The 18,057-nt window shown below is 33.1% G+C and overlaps 2 protein-coding genes across 3 annotated transcripts; one reads left to right on the forward strand and one right to left on the reverse strand.

The window, feature by feature from the left end:
• The first annotated feature begins 1,156 nt into the window (after positions 1-1,156).
• LOC105335186 (AP-3 complex subunit sigma-1) lies at positions 1,157-9,648 on the forward strand. 2 transcript variants are annotated; one of them, XM_034465397.2, is made up of 7 exons: positions 1,157-1,353; positions 1,587-1,678; positions 3,424-3,535; positions 4,960-5,031; positions 5,221-5,328; positions 6,280-6,322; positions 9,148-9,648. In XM_034465397.2, exons 1-6 carry the CDS (start codon positions 1,285-1,287, stop codon positions 6,313-6,315), a joined length of 489 nt encoding a protein of 162 aa, XP_034321288.1. In that variant the 5' UTR covers positions 1,157-1,284; the 3' UTR covers positions 6,316-6,322; positions 9,148-9,648. The 2 variants fall into 2 exon arrangements, with proteins under 2 accessions (XP_034321288.1, XP_034321287.1); XM_034465396.2 differs by lacking the exon at positions 6,280-6,322 and having other exon boundaries at positions 1,159-1,353.
• A 4,015-nt stretch (positions 9,649-13,663) lies between these two features.
• Positions 13,664-17,038, reverse strand: LOC105330874 (cysteine dioxygenase type 1). The gene is made up of 4 exons (XM_011432807.4): positions 16,642-17,038; positions 15,831-16,069; positions 15,411-15,580; positions 13,664-14,315 (listed from the first exon to the last, which is right to left on the reverse strand). Exons 1-4 carry the CDS (start codon positions 16,854-16,856, stop codon positions 14,277-14,279), a joined length of 663 nt encoding a protein of 220 aa, XP_011431109.3. The 5' UTR covers positions 16,857-17,038; the 3' UTR covers positions 13,664-14,276.
• Between the last annotated feature and the right edge of the window lie 1,019 nt (positions 17,039-18,057).

The raw sequence follows: 18,057 nt of genomic DNA on the forward strand, positions 1-18,057 counted from the left end.
GGTTTTACAATATTTTTGCCTCATCAAATATTTCTTAAAGCTATTTTTTGGCTAAATATTGTAAAATTTGAAAATTCTAAATCGGTTAAAGCATTGTCCTTTCCGATATATCAAATAAAATATACAACATGACTACTTTAAGTTTTTCAAAGTAATGAAAATAACATTTAAAGATCATTGTTCAGTAATATCTGTAGCAGATGCAAATTTTATGTTTTCAAGATTTTGATTCAAGAAATCAACCACACAAAATTTTAAGCTGATCATTAAAGCTGTTAAGCTCGAATTTAATCAGTTGAAATTTTAACCCCCCCCCCCCCCCAACCCCAAAAAAAAAACCAAAACAAAACAAAAACAGAACCAGAGACATAAATAACATTTGTCTCTGACAAAAAAAAAATTAAATTAAAAAAACCCAACAAAAACGGGAGGACAGATATGCAGTACGTACTGAAATTTTAATGTATCGTCTAAAAACTGACATATGCTCTTGGGAATGCATTTTTTTTAGGGAAAGGGGTTGGGGTGCATGTATTACAAAACTGTAGCTCTGAACTAAATTTACAGCTATATATAGAAAATAATATAGAAAACCCCCAATTCAAGTTCCAACAACACCAGTAAACGGCTAGAGAGCTTTCGGAGATCTTTAAATGAATCCGCTCTCCATGCTCTCAGAGTTCAATTCGATCAAGACTACAAATACATATTCTACTACGCGGTACATACATTTTAAATCATGGATCATATCGAAATTTACATCCAAAAATATATTGATTAATTCTGGTGAAATATAAAGTATTAGGGAAATAAACTTACTTTTTTCAGTTTATTTCCTTCGTATTATGATATCATAGATAAATTATTGATTTTTTTTTTTACCATTAAAAAATGTTTAGCACGATAAGAGTTCAAGTGAAATTGATATCTTTCTTGTTATCTGTTTTCAAATTAGATCTTAAAAAATGCCATAATGTTTAATGTTTTTAACCTGTGGCAACCGGCGGATACAAAACATTTTACTTTAATGTTTGCTGTTTGGCAGAGACATAAATAACATTTATTTATGTCTCTGCTGTTTGGGGCGAAAAAACGTTCAGCTCTTTTGTTTGAGGGACGAATCTACCAAAAAGAAGAGTTTGTCCGATGAAGACCGATCGATGTTATTTAGATACACTTCCGGTCTCAACGTCAACTCCCCCCTCAAGGGCCCCAGTTTGCTCTGTAATATCTGTGTATGTGTGTATTTATCAACAAAAATGAGATGAGAAAGACACAACGATCATGATTAAGGCTATTCTTGTTTTTAACAACCACGGGAAGCCTAGGCTTTCAAAGTTCTACCAATATTTCGTAAGTGACAGTGTCATCATGTGCTGTTGTCAATATTGAGAGGTCAGGTGGTGGGGAAGTTTTATACTAAAATAAAAGTAACAATTTCGAATACAGAACTTTTAAATTTGTTTGGAGGTTGTACACAACAGTTTAAATTTATCACCTTGATAAATTCTGATTGAATATACAGAGTAGACATTGACTATGAAAGCTTATAAATAAGATTAATGGTTTTGGTTTTTTGTGCACAGCCAGAAGATCTCCAGCAACAAATCATTAGAGAGACTTTTCATCTGGTATCCAAACGGGATGACAATGTGTGCAATTTCCTGGAAGGTGGAACGTAGGTGTTAATGTTAAAAAAAGATTACAGATCCTGAAGCTGTACTACACAATACCAGAATTTATTATAGTCTGTCCCAAGTTATTGCTTCCATCAATTTTTGATGATTTTTAATAAAAATACACATGCCTTTGAAAGAAATACAATTGAAATCGATGAAAGGGAATATATCCAAGATATCTTCATTGAAAAATTATCCCTTTTCACTCATAAAATTTCACAGGAACGAAAACAATTTTCTTACGGAGATTATAATGGGAAATGTTTACATCTTTTCTCCATTGGAAAGTACTCGGGATACCTTGCGCAATTTTTTAACGTTATCATCCGGGCTTATTAATGGCTGATGCAATGCAAAATCTCCGTAGACTTTCAATTTCGGGATGTGTATTAAAAACCTGAAGCGGTAGAGGGGGCTCTTTAAAACAGATAATCTGGACATTTTTCATATTAGTGGATGAACGTGGTTTGAGCACAAAGGTATTTACCGGTATTATTATTGAAATATCAAGCAAAAAGTGGTGGAAGCAAAAACTCGGGACAGAGTATAGTGTTTCATGTTAACTGTTTTGGTGAGTGCATAGCACAAGTGTAGTAAGCAAGTTGTGTAGTAGCATGCTTCAGGATTTGTATCTGTTGCTCACAATGCATTTAGATTAATTTACTGGTAAATAGTTATTTTTTGTGACAGGTAGTTTGAGTGCTACTAAAATAAAGTTTTTAAGGTGATTATTCAATCAGAAAGTCAGATTATACATGTATATTGAATACTTGATTGGCAAGTTCTTAAAGGGGCATGGTCACGATTCGGGTCAAAACTTATTTTTCTGGCCCCAGGACCATTAAACTTAGATGAGCTCACTTTTGATCTCAGTCTCACTTTAACAAAAGGAATATATAGTGGAAAAGTGAGACTGAGATCAAAACTGAGCCCGTCTAACTTTTATGGACCTGGGGCCTGTTTTCAATGTTCGAAATGCTGTAGTACATGTAGTAAGTAATACACAATCAATATTTGAGTGTCATTAGTCCAGAACAAAGTGAGATACAGAGCTTGCAATTCTTTGCTATGTAAACAAAGCTCAGGTTTTGTTTTTATTTACATTTTGAATTTTCCAGTCTTAGACCTAAAATGAATATGCTAGGAACTGTATATTTATGTTCGAAACTAATCAGCAGATAGAAAAATCGATCAGCTTGTAAAGGAACTTTTTACGGCATATTGAACTAATGTAAATAAAAGCATGACACGAGCCTTGTTTACATGTGGTAGATTCAGGTAAATGGCATTCCTACTAGCTCTGGCGAGTGGGTTAACCCTTTAGCTCAATCGGTAGAGTGCTGGATTTGCATGCCAGGGGATCTGGGTTCAAACCCCAGCAGAGGCAATAAGTGTCTCTGTTACTTACTTAGCAAAGAACTGTGAGCACTAAAGTCTACAACTGACACACAAATTTTAATTGATCATTAGAAATACCTTACTAAGGCATTGTAAACAACAAAAATACAAAAATTAAAAATTGACCAAAATCATGCCCATACCCATTTAGATAAAATTGTAAAGATTTAATGCAGTGCTCTAAAGATATGTTGGAATTGATTCATTTTGAAATCATACTTATAACTAGTCAATGTTGACCAAAGTCTGATACCTGTATATGTAAATGATACTGAATTACTGATACAACTTAGTTTATTTGACATTTTGAAAATTTAAGATCAATTTATCATTGTATTTTTTGTAGGTTAATAGGAGGTTCCGATTATAAAATCATCTACCGCCATTATGCTACTCTGTTCTTTGTGTTCTGTGTGGATTCTTCCGAGAGTGAACTCGGAATTCTTGATTTAATACAGGTTGGTATTCACAAACACAAAAATGAAAAGTTCATTTAATTTCTTTGGAAACTTGCAGTTGATAGCAAATTATTTGAAACAAAATAGAATAATCATAATTTTAAGTGAATGATGTATGCCAAAAGGAAAGACTGATTTGTTGCATGACAATGTGGTCGAGATTATGGAAAAATGTTTCTGCTTCTGAATAGAACCGTTTTAACAAAAGTTTGGACTTTCTGTGGGATGTTTCTATCTAGTTTGCTCATCAAAACAAGCTGTCAAATATTGACCTGCTTTCTTCTAATTTGCTACGAGAAGCTTCATTAATATTCATTGACTGTCAAAACTGGAAAGTTGTTTGTCAAGATCTGCTCTGCTGTGTGAAATTGACGTTGTTTCAGGGAAATATACATCTCTGGGTGAAGTCGGGTGAGTGTCATTGCGTTCAATATATTCATATCTATTAGCCAATGACTGGACAGTTAACCATGAGTAGACCCCGCTTTTGTCAAATCAGAGTTTGTCACGCACTGCCCAAAGTCCAAGCTCTTGTTAAAATGGTTCTAAACGTTGTTCAACATATTTAGATGGAAAGGGTTCTTAAAATTTCAGTTATGATTTTAATATCATGTTAATGATATAGAATTGCGATTTTTCACACAATTTTGTTACTGGTTTATAGAAGTGTTGTTTATGATTTTGTGTGAAACCTTGGTACATTTGCTTTAAGTGTAATTTGTTAGCAATTAAGATTAACTTCCCTTTTTATGGCAGATATATATTTTAAAGCTTTGATCTATTAATTAAGAAAATTTATAAGACAAAAACGTCTCTTTGCCTTCGGAAGTATTTCCATGTATATTGAGAATTAATTAAAGCATAAAATACAGTACCCCATCTTTTGATTTTAAAAATGTCGATGGATATTTAATTTAAGCTTGAAACTCTTCTATGCTTATACACATCTTTTAAAGCAAACCTAAACCGAGGCATGTTCAACAGAGCAAGCACTTGCGAGCGCTTTGCAAAATTACTTTTACCTGCAACTCGTGAGTGATTCCTCTGTTGAACATGCCTCAGTTCTTTCGAATGTTTAAATGTCGTTTGCTCAGCGTGCGCTTACCGTTCACTCACCGTTTTAGTGGGAAAGTACAAAGTTTCAAGGACTGTAATTGATTTTACATTATTTATTCTTTGGGCGAACTTAGCAATCTGATATTTCTTAGTACTGTTAATTAACATTTAACTGTGAATCTTATTAGTATTTTTGGCAGAAAGCTGCTTCTGCTATCATGCATGCATGTATAAGGATAGGTGTCTTTTTGTAAAAAAAATTTAATGCATATATTCAAATCCATGCTTATTTGTTGAAAAATCAATATCTGCCAAATAATGTACAATCTGAATATGCAAAAAATAACCACAGCATGTTTTTATTTCAGGTGTTTGTTGAAACGCTGGACAAATGCTTTGAGAATGTTTGTGAGTTGGATCTCATTTTTCATGTGGACAAGGTAAAGTTGAGAGAGAGAGAGAGAGAGAGAGACAGAGACAGAGAGACAGCGAGAGAGAGAGAGAGACAGAGAGAGAATATGAAACTCAACCTATCACAGATATAGAATTTTTGCTGTCTATTCAAATTGAATACGACAATAAATGTTTTTGTCCATGTTTTTATGTTTGCTTGCCTTTTTTAACCACAGGTCCATAATATTCTATCGGAGTTAGTGATGGGAGGAATGGTTTTAGAGACCAATATGTCAGAAATTCTCACCAGAATTGAGGAACAGAGCAAGCTAGAAAAATCAGAGGTAAGCTCTTTTTAAAGCCAAGGTCAAAAGTCTTGATAAAAGTAAGGGGTCAAGGCCATTCATTAAATTAAAGTTCAAGCATTATTTTCACTTATTGATCATAACATCTAACGACCATCAAAATGCTTGTAAATAAGAAGCTTAATGTAAATAAATCATATTAAATCACCTTTCCAAAAAAACTGTTTGTTTACCTTCTCTTGTTTGATTGGCGAAAAAAGTACCCAACTCAAATATTTTTATCAACAGTCTATAAAGCATAATGTTTTAAAATTCAATTCTTGGGCAAAGGACTACTTGCAATATTATGTATTTTCCCCCCCAAAATAAAAGTTTTATAAAGGTTAAAATTCCGGTAGATTTAAAGCTTATGATGTCACAATGTAGAAATGCCATCATAAATATCATTTGATGTTTATAAATCAGTGTTTTGGAGCAGAAAATGGGTGTTTTCCGAAGGTTTGGACCAGTAAAGGTCGAGCACATGCTTGCTCAAGTACCATTTGGTATATGAACAAAAACATGCCATGAAAATGGTACAATATACCATATTCAGACCTGCTATTTATGCTATTGAAGGCAAAATATGAATATTTGTTGGAGAATGACAGCTTATAACAAACCTTTTGTAAATAAATATAAATTCTATGTATAGTTGGTAAAAATGGAGGGGGAGGGGCCATGCAAATATTTGGCCATATCAAATGTAGTTCCCTGAGAAAAAAGAAATGATATCCCTTATCATTGAACCACTATTTATAGTGTTTGAACATCCATTTAGGAGAGGACAAACAAACAATTTCATTAAGATGCAATCTAATTAAAATTAAAACTTTCATTTGCTTCCTGGTTTTTGATGCGCAGAGATCTTCCACGTGACGGATCAAAACCGATGGAAGTTCTAATTTTGATAAGATTGATTAAGATGGGTTCATATTTTCTTTAATTAAGGGATTTGGACCCTGGAATCTAAAGTCAAAAGGATAATTGTGAAGTAATTTTTGGATCTCTGCACTTAATCGCTTGACTTAAAATCTAAACGAAAAAAAAATTGCAGATAATGGGCGGCTTTTAACGCTGTGATGAATTTAACCTGACCTTTTTTGCTGTGTGTTTGCCACTGATAGATATATATCACATTATTTTTCTTTTAACATTTTTTAAAAACTAAGTAAACTTAAAGTCTTATAATATTTTTATTAACCACCATGGCACAGATCAAAAACTTATCATACATACATCTATATCTAACAAGTAATTTCTTTTAGAATTGTTACCAAAATAGGTTTTTAAAGCAATATGAGCTGCAATTTTCAAGTTGAAATTTTTTATAAAGAAAATGTTATTTTCTACTACAATGACAAAAAATATCATGGTTTTTAAATTTCTGTTAGCTCTGTTTTTGTGGGAAAAGCCATTAAGAAGCCTTAATTAGAGCAAAATTGAATTATTGTCGTCCTGTACAAAAATTGATCTGCTATATATTCCTTAGTTATAAGTGAAATCTTTCTCCTGACAAAAATTAATGATTTTACCAAACCTTATTTAACATAAAAGTTTAAGTTACAGGCAGACTTATACTAGCAGATTTTTGCAGCAAAATAAAATTCTAAAAAATACAGCTCATATTGCTTTAACTAAATTACATTTTTCTAAAGATTATCAAATGTGTGAACTTTCTGCTTACCTGCAGTGCTGTTTTTCGTGATATAAGATCTATAATATCAACAGTCTATACCGGTAATTCAACTATCATGTTTAGATGTTCAGAGCGTTAGTCAAGATTTCTTTGATCAATGAGATACATTTTTGCCAAATATTTGTTTCTTTCGTGGGTTACAGTTTTAGTGAAAATGAAGAACCGGATATCTGTAACATATTTCATTTGTTGCTCTCTTTTTTTTTGGCGGCTAAAAAAGTTTCTAGTATCAAACAACACCAGGTATAAATTTTTACCTATTATAGAAAGTGCAATATAAAAAAGTGGTGAAAAAAGCAAAAATATTACCGTAATTCTTAGAAAAAATAACTGGTAGGGTTTTTTTTTCACCAATGATTCGGTGTGAAGCATGAGGAGATAGCATAAAAACTTAAACGTTAAATTACAACGATCAACAAAAAAATCTTGGTTAGGATAAATACTGTAAATTCCTAATTAAACGCGAGGAATTTATATCCGCGTAAAATTGCGAGAAGCATCCTTCGCGGATTTTAAAATCTCGCCATTATTTTCTGAGAGTTGAAAACTATTAGAAATACAGAGAAAAGTTCAACGTTCGCGATTTTATATTCTCGCGATTTGATACAAACCAGCGGGATCACGGAATTAGGTACTTAATATAAGGAATTTACAGTAGAAACATGCGAAAACTAATGTTAAAAAACAATGTTATAACTGTATAGAAATCAGCTAGGCTTCAAACCAACAGTACACTGTTAGAACCATTTTAAAAAGACCTTGGACTTTCAGTTTGACGTAACTAACTGCTTCTTGTTTCAAGACAAGTTAAAAATGACTCTGGTTTCAAGCGAAATATGCACGCATTGTGTCGTCTTAGCTAAAATGCCAGATAAACCTTGTTGATTTCAAAGAGCCATAGCTAAGTGGATAGCAATGAAATAGACAGGCCTACATCACGTTGCTGTTTGACACAACTACCCAAAGTCCAAGCTCTTGTTAAAATGGTTCTAATTATATAAAAATAAAATTGAAGGAAAACCCTCCATCGTAAAAATATACTATGTACTTGATTTAATCTAAACTAACAAGTTTGTGTTTGTGTGGTCCAAATATTTCAATAGAAATAAAATATGAGGTAGATTCACAAGATGTTTTGATTTTCTATATTATCCTGGAAATAATTTTACAATTACATGTACCAGTAATTAGTTGGGTCTATCTTGCATTAAATTAAAAACAGATTCAAATATATTTTCCCAAGAATCAATATACATATACTGAATTAATCAGAATTATACTGGATTTGTTAAAACAATAAATCCTTTTTGATTTATGTGAGTTGACTAAAAGTTTTGCTTTGATGTTTTTGCTTTTGTTTTAAAATAATAAGACAATCACATGTAATTTGACGATAAACAATTGACAAAGGGAGTTGATGAATAACGTGTACATGTTATAATGAGTAGGGTACACAATACATGTATTAATCAAGTTATAAGTTCAGGGTTACCATAAAAATTCACATGTTTTGATTAATGATTCAACTTTGCTACCATAGATAGATTTTAGTCTGTTTATCTATGTTCTGCTTCTAAATAGGATAGATTCTAAATACATGTGTATACTACCTTAAAGTAGGATCAATTATTTAGGTACTGTAAATTCCTTATTTTACGCGAGTACTTAATTCAACGGTTCCACTGTTTTGCATCAAATCGCGAGAATATAGAATCGCGAATACCATTTTTTGGTTATATATAATTTCATGTAGCTCAAAACTGTCTGAAAATTAAAAGCGAGTTTTTAAAATCCGCAAGGAAGATTTCACGCAGATATTAATTCCTTGCGTTTAATAAGGAATTTACAGTATATATATAAATATATATATATATATATATATATATATATATATATATATATATATATATATATATATATATATATATATATACACACAATGTATACCTGGTACTACGAGTACTGGACATCTCTTATTGATTCTGTCAATATCCTACCTCTAAGTAGCTTCAATTCTGTACAAATGATACCTCTATGTTGCTCCAAATCTGTATTATAAATGACGCAACTCAAATTCGTTTTTGTGTCAAAAATTTCAAATACATCATTTCTATTTTTAGGCTGGAATCATAGCGGCCCCAGCTCGAGCCGTTTCCGCCGTCAAAGACATGAACCTACCCCAGAAAATCAAGGACATGAAACTGCCGGACCTTCCCAACATTCTAAAGAGCTAACTCCATTTGTTTTGAAAAACAAAATAATATTGTCATCATTAATTGTGTTTCACGTGTATGCATGGTTGTCATATGTACATTTGTAAACCCATACAAGATCTTTGACCAATTCCATTAATACATGAGGGAAAAGATATTTAAATTTTTTTTAAGGGGATGGGGGAATAAAACTACAATTTATGTCATTTGTTTATATAATGTAGCAGTTATACACATGCTGCATTACTAGTTTGTTCAAATTAAAAAAAAAAGGGGGGGGGGGTTAAGAAATTTTTGGATGCAGCATATGATGAAAACTTAATGTTGCTATGAATGGGAAGTGAAATTACATGTATATGTTGTACTTTGAGAACAAATTAACTTTTAATAAATGTTTACAATATTTAAGCATTGCTTTTTATCTTTTTCAAACAAGTTTCACCTGAAAAAATGTGTTTGAATGGAAGCTCACACTGAATTGAATGTCTGAGAAAATTAGACACTAGATGTACCAGCTACTATTAATACATTGTAGAATCCTAATCATATCGATGGAGATAATATAAAAGCACAATGGACTGATAGTACACAAAAAACACTTCTCACAAATTGCAAATCTTACTTTAATTTTGTCCGGCATGCAAGAATTTTATGAAATCATAATGAGCACCTATAATGCAATAAGAAAACAGAATAGTTTCTCTGTGTTGCAATTTTGTAAACCAGATTTAATGGTTCACCTATCACTAAATTGAAATATTGTTTCAAGGGTTACGAATGTTACCAACCATATCTCTTATAAAACAAGGTTACGAGGGTTACACATCTTACCAACCCTATCTTCTGAAACAGGGCTACAAGGGTTACGAATGTTACCAGCCCTATCTCTTCTGAAACAGGGCTACAAGGGTTACGAATGTTACCAGGGCTATCTCTTCTGAAACAGGGATACAAGGGTTACAAATGTACCCAGGGCTATCTTTTCTGAAACAAGGTTACAAGGGTTACGAATGTTACCAGCCCTATTTCTTCTGAAACAGGGCTACAAGGGTTACGAATGTTACCAGCTCTATCTCTTCTGAAAGAGGGATACAAGGGTTACAAATGTAACCAGGGCTATCTCTTCTGAAACAGGGATACAAGGGTTACAAATGTACCCAGGGCTATCTTTTCTGAAACAAGGTTACAAGGGTTACGAATGTTACCAGCCCTATTTCTTCTGAAACAGGGCTACAAGGGTTACGAATGTTACCAGCTCTATCTCTTCTGAAAGAGGGATACAAGGGTTACAAATGTAACCAGGGCTATCTCTTCTGAAACAGGGTTACATGGGTTACAAATATTACCAACCATATCTCTTCTGAGACAGGGCTACAAGGGTTTATGAATGTTACCAACCATATTTCTTCTGAAACAGGGTTACAAGGGTTACAAATGTTCCTAGCCCTATCTCTTCTGAAACAGGGTTACAGGGGTTACAAATGACCAACTCTATCTCTTCTGAAGCAGGGTTACAAAGATTACGGAGGTTACCAGCTTTATATCTCTTTCGAAAAAGGGTAATGAGGGTTACAGACCATTTAACCACTACTAATATTTCTTCTGGAATATACCAGTAGTTACAGAGAACAGACATTGGTAGAAGCATGGACAAGGTTCTGTCCATATGCAGTACCGATCATACCCAACCTAACAGAACGTAAACCCTGGGTTTACTAGAGTGGACCCAGAGTAAACCTAAAGTAAACCCAGAGTGGACACAGAGAGTAAACCCCGATCAAAAGTATACCCCTGAAAGCAGACACTACATGTATATTTGGAATATACAAGGGGAATGAATTACAGGCAGTAAGATGGTAAGATAAAATACAGGTCTACTTCACGCTTCAGTGTGTACTGTTCACCACAAAAACAATTCTTTTTAAAAGTAAATTCAAAGTAAACCCCAAGTAAACCCCAAGTGTACCCAAATTTTCAAAAAGTAAACTTGGAGTAAACCCGTAAAGTAAACCTGGGGTTTACTCTGGTGTTGCGTTGGGTCTGATTGGTACTGTAACTTTGTTTCAGAACAGACACAGGTTTCCTGCACTTATAACCCAGTTTTAGAAATAGAAGAGACATATAATTATGTAGAAACAAGGGTCAGAAACCTTTGTAACTCCTGTGCTTGGTTGGAGTGATGGAATTATTAAACCCTCATCAGAATTTGATCGAGTTATTAAATCTTTGATGAAAATCATCCAAGGGATATTATTCTTTCTCCAACTACATGTACTCCTAGTTTTGTACAAAGAAAGATTTGAACATTTGCCAATTAATATATGAGTGTCTTTTCATGCTTCAAGTGGGTCATAATTCATGCGTACTTCATTTTCTGAATCATTATTATAAAACGTCAATTAAACAAAGAACAATGAAACTTTTCATTCAGCGCATAACTATATTATATCCTGCATGTATCATATGACACGTGAAGAAAAACAACAATTTTTTTTAATGTTACATCGTAAGAATTTTTTGAATTTAACATGAGAAAGCTGTAGCATCAATTTTTCGTTTAACATTTTTAATACATACAAAAGAATATTTTTTTTCCAACAAAAACGGTTTGATCAATTGTTAAAAAACAGTGTAATGAAACCCTAAAAAAATAATAAACAATGGGAGACAGGGATTTCACCAGCTACTGTGGTTTCATTAATTTTCAAGGGCATCAATTTTCGTGGATAAAGTGAAAATCACAGTTTCAAGAATACGTAAATTCGTGGCCGATGACCCTATCAATACAAAATGTTAATAAAAATTGCTCTTCAATGAACATTTAATTCCGTGGATCAACTTAACGAAAACCATGAAAATTGGTATTCAACGAATATTGATGAAACCACAGTATTTAAATAATTAAAAATTGAAAATTTCAACACCGGTAAGCTTGTGGAATGAAAAAGTCAATTCATGTTTGTGTTTTTTGGAATATCAGGTACATGTGAAACTGTTTCAGAGACACAGAGGTAAAAAAAATAAAATAAAAGTGTAACTTATTCTGACATCTAAATTTGATTTTTAATTTCCAAATTTGAATAAAGTGAAGGTGAACTGAGAAAAAGAAGATACTGTCGACTCGTGTTGAATAATGACCGACAGTAAACCAATGATATCTTGTTAAATCATGAAACACATACAGTAAATTCCTAATTAAACACGAGGAAATTATATTCCGCGTAAAATCGCGAGAAGCCCGTCTCGCGAATTTTAAAACCTCGCTTTTAATTTTTGGACATATGTAAACTACATGAAAACAATGATAAAATTTCAGCCTTCGCGATTTTATGTTCTGGCACTTTGATGGAAAACCGTTGTATCATGGAATTAAGTACTCGCATAAAATAAGGAATCGACAGTATGTTTTGAAAACTTACAGATAGAACAATGAAGTATAAAATGAAATGAAATCTTCCCACATCATTCATTCGGTGCATAAGTTGGACGAATCTTATTTCAGGTACGTAGCAACGGGGGGGGGAAGGGGGGGAGCTTAGGAGCTTAATTGTTTAAACAACAGAGAGTATTCCATTTTGTTGTTGTTGCAGCTGCCTTTAGAATTGATACAGTATTAATAATAATGAGCACAGAAGTCGTATTCATCAGAATTAGAGTTTGTATATACCGTATGTATCATAATAAGAGTTTGTATACCGTATGTATCATAATAAGAGTTTGTATACCGTATGTATCATAATAAGAGTTTGTACACCGTATGTATCATAATAAGAATTTGTATACCGTATGTATCATAATAAGAGTACAGATCGCATATTTATCAGTTACTACAAGAATTGATTTGAAAAACATGACTTATACATAGTGTTTTTATATTTCTTTAATTTAACATTCATATAAAAGTTTGAGCAAATCAAAATGCCAACAAAAATACCTGTGTCATTAAAAAGGTAGATAAAGAACATACATATTAAACTGAAATTAGCTTTATATAGCATATATATTGTCAATATGAAAGTTAACATGAAATTCATCATTCTTAAGGAACATATTCAAGAAGAGTCACTGAGTGAAATATCACTCTTGAGTACCAATGTCAAAGGACATTTGGGAGTTCGCGCCAAAAAATCCCCCTTTAAGGGGCCTCTCTTGGATCCGTCTTTCAATTGGTTATATTTTAATACCAAGTGCATGTACCCAAATAGTCAGGTTAAAGTTGCAGTCAAACTTAAAGATGACACCAATTAATGCAAATATCTACTGAAAATTGTGCACCACATCTAAGCCACATATTACGCCTACTTCTACCTTATTCTAATTTTAAAACCAAACTGTTACAGAACTGAAAGAGAGAGAGACAGAGACAGAGACAGAGAAAGGAAATCAAAGTTCTTTTAGAAAATTTGAAATATACCCACTTAGTGTAAAATAAAAGAAAAATAGAAATGAAAAAAAATAAATTTGTTGTACATTTATACAAAGCTTTCATAAAGATTAATGAAGTTCATTTACCCTTGTACACAAAAAAAAAAAAACAGGTTTAGAGTAAAAATAGCTAACAAATCTTAACAACAAAAGTCCCGGAATACATGTAATAATACTCTTGGAGTTATATATACATTTGCAAGCATATTAATAGATAGATATGATGTTAAAGCCTTCAAGTTTAGTGACCACATTTTTAAATGTTGTATACACTCTGATTACATACATCTTCAAAAACAAATCTACTTTTAGATTCAACACAGAATCAAATAAAAAATAATGCAACAAAAAATTCATTGCTATGCATATTTGTAGCTTCTTAAAGCAAATATAACATTGCAACTGAAAACATTTTAAAGCATCCCTTTTCTTTTTAAATTCCTAATTTTAACACGAGTTTATACAAAGGTTTGCAATATTTTGTTCTGACACAAGTCGCAATGTATCTGCTCTTCATTTCTTTTGGTTTCCTTGCACAATGTTCAAAGTAACACACAGGTGATTACTCAGGAGTTGTTCACCTTTTGTGTAACTCTTCAATGGTAGAAGGTTTAATTGTTCTCAGGAACACAGGAACTTGGTAACTTTGCCTGTTGATGAAAAATAAAATGGGTTCATTCAATCAACATTATTCTGGTACTGTGTAGTTTAGTGTAGCTTAAAAACACTGAATTCATAATTTACTAAATTAGTAAATCTAAAACTGCTGCAAAGCTACTCAAATTATGAAATACAGAGTTCTGTCACCAATATTATAAAAAAATGTAACAAAGTAGTAAGGATAATAGGTAATGCCTTAATAATGAGCTCTCTCAACTAATTCTCAAAACTTAAGACTTGGAGCATGTTCAACTTAAAAGTGTGTAACATTTTCAAGTGTGTAACATCAACAACCCTATAAAATCAAAATCTTTGCAGCTTTGTGTATCAACCTATCTAATACAAACCACCCTGCCCCCCCCCCCTTACCCCCCTTAAAAAAGAAAAAGAAAATTTATACGAGTTATTCATTATTCCAAAAAGTGCTAAGTGGATGATTTGATTATATATTCTTATAATCTATACTTCAAAATCCCTTTACAACAGTTCCTTTTAAGGAATTTTTATTATGTTTAGTCTCCGCCAGAAATGATTATCCTTGTTTAAAAATGACTTATAATATTACATTTGCTTTTAATCCAATACTTGTATTTTGTTTTGAAAGAGAGCCAAAAAAAATGCGTTTTTTAAAATGGTTTGTCACTAACACCACAAAATTTCTAGAAATTTACAATATACTTTATAGTGGATGTATGATGTCTCATTAATTTAACCACAGCTATACTCAGGATTTCCTAAGTAGTTTTCCAATCAAAACAATTCAGTGTCTAAAAAATTGATTCTCCTATTAACATTTCCTCCATTGCTTCTCTCTTTCACTTCCTTGTTCTAATCCCCTCACCTCCTCTCTCTCTCTCTCTTTCTCGTCTTTCTAAAAATCTGCTATTCTGTCCCCTATTCCCCCCTCTATTCAATGAATTTGAAAACCTACAAGTCTTTTTCCTCCCAACTGTATCTCTGAAAATGTTCAACTCCCTCTCTCTCTCTCTCCAGACTTTGTATCTGATAATCTCTCTCTCTCTCTGTCTGTCTCTCCCAAATTGAAACTAAATGTAACCTGATTATTTTTCTACATAGACACTTACACATGGTGTTCGCTTTCCAAACTGGCTCCAGAACGTGACTTGAACCTTGCGAGCATTTCCCGTTCTCTCGTCGAAGCTTTGGCACTCGCTGAAGGGCGGAGAGTACAGATGAAGTGTGACCGATGTATCAGAGTGGCTGGGGTTTTCCACTCGATGAAGACCAATAGTATCTGCACAAAAAAGAAAAAAAGAAAATCAGCTTGTAAAAATAGAGGTTTATGAAATGGATGTCAGAGCATTTCTAGACTATTCACTGTATGCCAAAATCAAACATTTTTTTTTTGTGGTTACATCTGGAATTAACAAACCCTCCCTTCTCATATATATTTACTGTCTAAAAGCAGACACTGGTACATTGTCACAGTGCATTAATAAATGCAACCATTATTTCACACAGATCATCAAAATTTTCCTACTCACCACTGATATAGGCTACTTGATCCTTCTCATACAACTTTTTCCCCTTTGACTTCATTTCCCCGTCATCCTCGCTCCCCGGCGGCCATTCGAACAGTTCCTCTTGCGAGTGGCCGTCCAGCACTTTCATGAAACAGTGAGCGTTTGCGTGGTCGTGGATGGCTGACCCCTGTGATGTGTTCCAACACAACACCATCAGATTGAACTTTCCGTTCCCTGCGTCCACCAAGTTCCTCGTATATCTGCAAAATATTACACAAATTTCATAATCAATTCTATTTATGACCTTGGATATTGGACTGTCCACCTCATGTCTCAAAGACGATTTTTTTTTAATCTGCATAGTTTGACTGCTATTCGTTTCCTTTTTTTGAAATACAAGCCGAAGCAATAAGAATTTACATATTTTTTTTTGTCCTCATGCTTTATCCAAATTTAAATGTTAAATAAATGCGATATTAAAAGAGAGACAGGTTTATTATGACCTTCCATTCTGGTACAGTCTTATGACACATGTAAGCCATTTACAAATTACATAACATATTTATATTTTATTTTTAATTGTCCCACAAACCCTAGACTGTCATTAAAACCAGTCTGCTTTTCATAAAAGTGGCACCCACTGCCACTTAATTATACATAATTTATCAAAATGCATTTAAAATGTTTCCTCATAATAAAATGAATGTGTTATTTTTTTTAAAATTATAATATGTTCAGTTTATAATATTTAAGTTCATATTTTGAAAAGATGTAAAGAATTTTTACTTGAAACATGACCACCCCCCCCCCCCCCAAAAAAAAATGTGTTTACCTATGGAGGTCGAAGATGGCGAATTTCTTCCAATCTTTTGGGTTACTTTTGTACGAGGCCATCAACTCCGTCACATATTCAACGTTCACATGGTCACTGTCAAACACTTTGTGCAGTTCTTCTATTAACTCGTCCAAGTTTTTAGGGGGAACGATCGTTTTAGGGTCGGTGTACATCATTTTCTCCATTCCTCCTGTATCGGAAATTTCCATCATTCACAAATTGTCGTTTCTAAGAAAGATGGATAGTTTTTCCAATAAATTCGTCTAAAAATAAAATAACACTTTTACAAAATTCTTTTTTTCTTGTAAAGTTTTCAGCCGTATATTTAGCGTACCTTCCTCGTTGATAATCTGGGCAAAACTAGACCTATGTGTTGACGTTGGTTAGTTTAGTGTGTGTATTGACGAAACAACCAGATGACCTTGACCCAGATAAATACGTTTGTTTTTCCTATTAACCCGTGCATGTTCTGTTTCGACGCACAACAAACGTGCCACTGACTAGCACGAATATTCGAGGCATTTAAATTATACAGGTAAACACAGCTCATTTTTAGAACTGGGCTGCATGTCTACGAAGCAATGAACATAAATGGGCACCAAAAAAGTTGTAGGTATCTTCCTTGTAGGCCTATGACAGTTTCATGAAAAGTGTTCCTTGCCGATTGCGCAATAATCATTCATGATTGACCTACATGTAGGCCTATAAAGTCCTATTAAAACATCAAAGCGCTGCATGATTATATGACTATTTTACAATTTAAAACTTTTCCATCGATAGCTTTTACGTAAAAGAATGAGTTGACCCAACTTGTATGACGTCAGGCAATAACTGATCTAGGAATCAAAGATTGATTTACAGATATACGGATCTGACAACGCGTAGTAATTAACCGATTATCTTAATATTTCATACATGGATACACATTATTATTATACCTCAATATGATTATTCAACATAACGCGACATCTGACTGGTTCTAGACAATCACGTGCCAGCTATAGGGCAATAAAACTTTGATTTCATATTCTTCGATTATATTTCACCCCCTCGAATTTTCATTCCATGCTTATAGAAAATCCCTAGGATGAGCATACGATGCAATTAAATGATTAATTCTATTTAAAAATCGTTTTAGATCCTTTCTATTTCAGAAACTGTTCTAGAAAGAAACTGGTAAACACTAACCACGGTAGTGCTTTACTAATGGAAAAACGATGAAAAACTGATATTAATGAATTCTAAATTATCGCATGTCGTTCGGTATAATAAAAAATTTATTGCATGAACGTTCCGGAAATATGAAGATGTATTCCCCAAGAAAAATCATATTTCCTCGGGCGTTGGCCTCGGGAAATATGATTTTTCTTGGGGGGAATAAAATTAATCTTCATATTTCCCACACAATCATGC

Source organism: Magallana gigas, chromosome 1 (genome assembly GCF_963853765.1).
Source record: "Magallana gigas chromosome 1, xbMagGiga1.1, whole genome shotgun sequence".
Lineage (NCBI taxonomy): Eukaryota > Metazoa > Mollusca > Bivalvia > Ostreida > Ostreidae > Magallana > Magallana gigas.